Below are 6103 nucleotides of genomic sequence, written 5' to 3'. Positions count from 1 at the left end.
GACTTCCCCTTTGTGAAGCCAGCAGGTGTAAGCTGCACTTGGCCATGGCCATGGGCGGCGTGGGAGAGGAAATTGCGGTTTTCAGAGATTTTGCCACCCTGTTGCCCCACCCTGCTGCAAACCTCCTCATCTGGTTTCTGGGTATCCCCACCAGGAAAATATTTCCCTGTCAAAAATTGTGCTGGATTATACCAAACTGAACGACCTGCTTACAGCTGCAGCTTATCGGCTGTCAGAAATCTGCCAACATGTGATGTGAACTGATGACTGCAGCTCTACATGAAGTAAAAGTGTGCTATATATTTTCTGGCAACACGCGCCTAATGTATAACGCCTGATGTATTGCAAGTATGAGCTGGGAAAATGTAAGAAGTCGGTGGATAAAACCCTCTGAAACAAATCCCAGATCTAAAACTACAAAGCAGCTTACAGATTCAGTTGTTCATATGAGCCCGTGCTGCAAGCTTTAGATACAGCGAGTACCTCTGTGTGAAGTTAACACTGAGGGTTGCAGAAACAAATGAAGAGACAAAGCAGTGGTCTGCTGATTCATTTGGTTCAGTGCTTCAGCTGTGTGTTATCACCTCCCTCCAGGTGTACCCGGCAGCAGCAGCACCAGAATGGCACAACATTGGTGCTGCCGTCTCTGCAGTTCCAGCCTGCACAGCTGGCATGCAGTGGTTGTATTGCAGTCATTGTCTGATGCCCTCTGTGCACTCTAGGACGGCGACAGAAAAAAAAGAATGAGTGAATGAGCAAAAGAAAAGGATCTGATTGTGAAACAAAGAAAGACTAAATACAATAGCGGCAGGGAGAGACGGGGAGAGGACATAAGAATGAAAAGTGGCGATAGCATTTAAGGAGCTGGCTTCACCGCTGTTGAGGAGGCGTTGACACGGTGTCGGCCTTTAGTGAAATGTATCGCAGAGTCAGGACATACAACCGTAGAAAGATGAGAGGATATCGATATGCATACAGTAGGTATTCAGTTTTTGTTCTCTTGTGAAGTTGCTTTTTATAAACACAACTTTAGCTGTTTCTATTCATGCAACTGATCCCTTTCAGCATATTTGTTCTGATGGATCTTGGTTTTTATGGCATTTCCGAATGATGTTATTGTGGATGATGCTAAGAAACTGCTTGATTCCAGGGTTTTCAGAGGTTTTTAAATATACAGTCTTAACTCCCATTAAACCCATCTTCATATCTGAGATGTAGATAAAAAAAAAAGATTTACCTGCTTGTAACTTGAACTTTTTGAGAATCATTTACTAACTTTTTAGGTTAAACTCATTTTTGTTCTACCCTGTGTTCTCTTCTTGATCATAAAGACATTACAGAAAGCTAGAGCAAATGTGTCAAGCTGTGAGTGTCTGCATGCATGCGTATGTTTCGGATGAGCGGCAGTTTATGGCCTTTTCCTGTCCAAGATATGAAGTCAAAATTTATAGTTCACATGCACAAACTTACACACATGCTCAAATAAGTCAGGGCCGTGGCAAATTGAATCTGCTGCGCAATGCTCTCATTATTGTTGCCCGGGTAACCAGCCACCCCTTCACAGTCATCCCATTTTGTCATCTGTCTTGGAGGCAGAGGGAAAGGGCAGAGGCCTGGGCGGAGGGAACACAGCAGGAAATAAAGAGGAGGCAGAAAATGCCCTAAGACATCTAATTTTTTCCATCCGCTCTCCAGCCCTTCTCATTCACACTGTATGTGGGAATGATCAAAGGTGAAATGGCATTAGGAGCCTATGCAGCATCCTCCTAAGACAAGTCTCAGATGACTATGGGTCTGTCTTGGTGAGGCAGAGGCTGTCATGTTGACATCAAGAACTTTTTAGAAATGTTTTCTCATATGTCGCCTCCTTAAACATCCTTCCTCTAACTAGGCTCCGTATGTATTTAATACATCTGAGCCTGGGGTGTTGTAGCACAGTTCTCTGTGCTTGGAAATTCAGTTTCTGCAGGATTTTATGAATTGACTTTTTGTGTTGTAACAATATCCTGTGTGTTTGGTGTTAATTCCCCTCATTATTCATGCGTGGAACTTTTAACCCTTTACAGAATACTGTAGAGTGTAAGAGAGTTTTCCCAACCAGTCTGGATGTTCTTTGGGGACCTCTTAGGATCCCTTAGGGATGCCTTTAGGAGGGTCCCTGTACAACTGGACTGTACTATGGGTATTGAACTCTGTTATGGCTTTTATCACAGATTGTTTTTACAGCTTTCACACTGAATTTCTACTCACATTGAAGGGGAGGAGAGAGTGTGAAGTTTGGTAGATGATGTGGTCCGCTTAGCTTCATTAAGTGCTGACTTCCAGCTTGCTCTGGGGTTGTTTACAGCTGAATGTGAAGCTGCTGAAGTGAAAATGAGCACCTCAACGTCTGAGGCCACAGTTGTCACCTGGAAAAAGGGTGGATTTCGCTGTTCAGTTTAGCGGGTACGTTGTTGCCTTGAGTGGAAGAGTACTTGAAAGCATCTCAGTTTTGTTCTTGAGTGAGAGAAGACTTGAGCAGGAAATTAAGCATCTGTATTGATCTAGACTGTCGATTTGCACCCTGCCCTCTCTCGTGGTGACGAGTTGTGGGTGATTACCATGAACAAGAAGAAAAAGATGGCAGCTACAAGCAGCAGAAATAAGCTTTTCCAAAGAGTGGAGGGAGAGAAAGTTGACATTCAGGAGGTCAGCCATACAGCAGGGGCTTAGAGAGCAGCTCAAACAGTGCCAGTTGAGTTTTGGCAGCTTTCTAGGAAACCTCCAAGAGACCCCTCTGGGTGTAGTATTTTAGACAGGAACCCAGAGCAAACCCAGGATTCACTGCAGAAAAATAAAGGCTCAAAAACCTGTAGAAACTGATACCTTTGTCTGTTTCTACAGTTCTCTACTGCAATTCAGCTGCTGTTGCGATTTATATGATCTTTCCATATGTGCACATACACGACACTGTGATGTCGAAAGTTGCCACTCAATACAAAAAATACCTATTTAAGGGGAGGGTAAGTTTTTGACCTTCAAGTGGGAGATCACTGATTCAAATGCCATCCTTCACAACCTTCAATCTGTTCGCTTTTCTTCTTCTTCAATGCCCTACTTTTCTACTTCACTCTCTCTCTCGCTAAAGGTTGCAGTTACGAGATAAAAGTACATGTTTAGTGTTAAAATTGATTTGGATGACATGGATTGGGCTGGAGAAAAATACATAGTTTCAGACAACAGAGTTGTCTACAGTTATTGTTACGTGATGTGATGCCACTTGTCATAAAAGAAACTGCATAAAAAAATATAATCTCACAAATCTGAAGCCTGGAACGTGAAACTACAACATACTGGACATAACTCGACACTCGACAAACTTTCATATTTTACAGTTTCTGGTGGACTTGGTTGCCACTAAATAAGGAATACTTCAGAATTACATTTGTAGACTTTGAGGGGTTGGTAGGGGCAAAGATGGTCCAGGAGCTCTACTTATTACATGATTGTTACATTATAAGGTACAGTAAGATGCAGTATGACTTCCTTTTTTTTTTCTAACTTTCATTAGAGGCCGTATCGTGTCATTTATACTGACCGATACTTTGTTTGGTGGCTCAGTACATTTTCCAAGCAAGCTGAACTGATATTAAATACTGACATCAAGAAATGGGACCACTCAGAACACTCATGGCATCAGATCCGACATACCAACAGACACATCATTTTGTTTTTAATATGTGATAGCAGTTGCTTAAAACTATCCATGCTGCCATTGGGCAAGAGGCGACAGCATACCTCTGTGCAGCCGCTTTAGCCGTCTTTAGCCACTGAGCAGACAAAGGGCTCTTGGCAGAGACTATTTGAAGAAGGCACTTTTAACTTCTTGTGTTTCATTTAGAAGTGTCTTTTTCTTGCTGCTATCATCCAATTCTGAGACAAAGTTTGTCTGCACTGTCATGGACTCGTGTTTTTGTTTTAGTTTTTAAATTATGCATTTGTGAACAACTTATTCAATTATTTTTTTAGCCTTTGTTCTTTTCCCGGAATCACATATCAGTTTGTTATCACTCGTCACTAACCTTGCATATATATTCTCCTGAATACAGACCTCTCTAGCCTGTTTTTCCTGTGTATGATCTCTGTAAGTTTTCACCTCAGCTTGCTCCTGGTTTTACCTTTTCAATTGCTTCCAACATAGATGATTCCAGGGTTTTTGATCCATGTCCTGTTATCGGACTTTGTTTTTGTTTAACCATATAGCCTATCTGTGAAGTTTGCCACATGGACTGTCTACCTGCTTTTGATCCCTGCTCTGTGAATAAACCCGACTGTTGGATTTCACTCTGAGCTTTCCCTGATCCTGAGCGCAGGATAATTAGCCTGGATGCTAACAAATTACTGCTTCCATGCTCATCACTAATATTTCAGGCCACAGTAACAGGCAGCGTACTGATGCATACTTTCAGGGCCAGAGGGGCGACTGTGTAGGAAGCTGAAGCCGCCTATTCATCCTCCTGGGATACTCATCATCTGGCTCGATTCAGATGCCAAAGAGCTACATTGTTTGACCCCATTCAAACAACGCTATTGTACCAAGCGGGTCTGATTGTGTTACTCTCTTCGATGCCAGAGTAACAAATGTGTGGTGTGGTGTGGTGTGGTGTGGGTGTGTGCGCTTGTCTGTTTGTGTTGTGCTTTGGTGGCAGTGTGTGAGTGCTCTGTATTATTGCATGGATGTGTGAGTGTCTGTTTGTGCATGTTTGCGTCCCAGCAGTACGCATTTGCATTTGCCGAAGCAAGGGGTTTTCTCTGGTGACAACAATGTATCCAGTCATTGATATGCAGCAGGCCAAATGCAGCCTGAATGTGACCCCGTTTTCTGGCGTCATAGCCTGCAAAGTAGCTCCTGGTCACATCTAGCTACTGAGGGGATTATAAAAAAACAAAAGTCAATATTTGTGAATGCTCAGATTTGGATGTACATTTTTTGCTATGAATAACATAACTCTGGGTTTAAGCTTCATAATGTTTTATGCATGAGTCATGATACAGTCATCAGAACATGAGATGGTTATAGAAGTGAACAGATGGGAGTGGGAAGAATCTGCATAAGACAGTAGGCTTTGCTTTGCATGTGTCATTGTGTTTTCTGTTTACTTCTCTGCATGAGCAGTGACTCTTCTTCCCTGCACAATGTTTTTAGTCAAAATGTCCCCACTGTTAACTGTGAAGCTACAGACTCATGTGCATAACAAAAGGAAAATTCCAATGTGAAAATAAGTTCACTGAACTTCCAGATTTTTCTGCTGTACCGTCAATATAAATAGTTTTTTAATAATCTCCTGTTGCTAGCAGTTATTTTACTTTGATGCCGGAGTTTGAAGTGTCTGTGGTTTTGTGTGTGTGTGTGTGTGTGTGTGTGTGTGTGTGTGTGTGTTTTTCATTTCCCGATTTTTAATTTGCATCTGCCATTTTCTGCCCATTCTAATTTTGGATATCAAAGCTGAATTAGATCATCACATCTGAGAGCCTGAAATCCCCAATTCTTTTATTTGTTTGTTTTTCCACAGTAAATGAGCTAAACTTAAGCCATTATAAGTGATAGGTCAAAAGAAATGCATGGGCTAACAGACCATTCATTTCTGCTCTTGTTCTATTGTGTTCTTACCGCATTTTCAGAAAGAAATGTGCATTCTGACTTTGTCACATTACAGAAATACGTGTTACTAACCATTCAACCAAACATGACAGATTAAATTAATCACCAAGTAAATAAGATTAGATCTCAAAAGCATAAGAAAATGTGCAGCACTCTTTGCTTAAGTATGATGCAGTTGTGCTTGGTTATTCCTAATTCTCTATTACCTTTTTGCCATGTTTACCAACAACATGGCAAGAATCAAGGACGTCATTATTTGTTTCATGTTTAAGATTACAGTAGAAAAAGCAACAGCCATGTTGCAGAGGGTATTTAAGGACCATAAATCACGTATGTCACATTTGCTTCCTCACTGCCTCTACTGGTCACCTCCTGGTGTTAATTTCAAAGAGCATGCAAGACCGACGCTCCAAACAGACGTAGTTATCCTAAAAATAAACCTAAAAGCCACTAAAGTCTCAG

General features: G+C 41.7%; 1 protein-coding gene across 1 annotated transcript in view; it reads left to right on the top strand.

Moving 5' to 3' along the window:
• Positions 1-916: 916 nt before the first annotated feature.
• ripor2 (RHO family interacting cell polarization regulator 2) overlaps positions 917-6103 on the top strand; it is a 73681-nt gene continuing 68494 nt past the window's right edge. Inside the window, exon 1 of the mRNA XM_075449463.1 lies at positions 917-977. Coding sequence (XP_075305578.1) covers positions 917-977 — 61 coding nt within the window. The remainder of the gene's footprint in view (positions 978-6103) is intronic.

This window comes from Odontesthes bonariensis, chromosome 18 (assembly GCF_027942865.1).
Source record: "Odontesthes bonariensis isolate fOdoBon6 chromosome 18, fOdoBon6.hap1, whole genome shotgun sequence".
In the NCBI taxonomy this organism is placed as follows: domain Eukaryota; kingdom Metazoa; phylum Chordata; class Actinopteri; order Atheriniformes; family Atherinopsidae; genus Odontesthes; species Odontesthes bonariensis.
The sequence above is the reverse complement of the archived record's forward strand: the minus strand, read 5'-3'. Positions and strand labels throughout refer to the sequence as shown.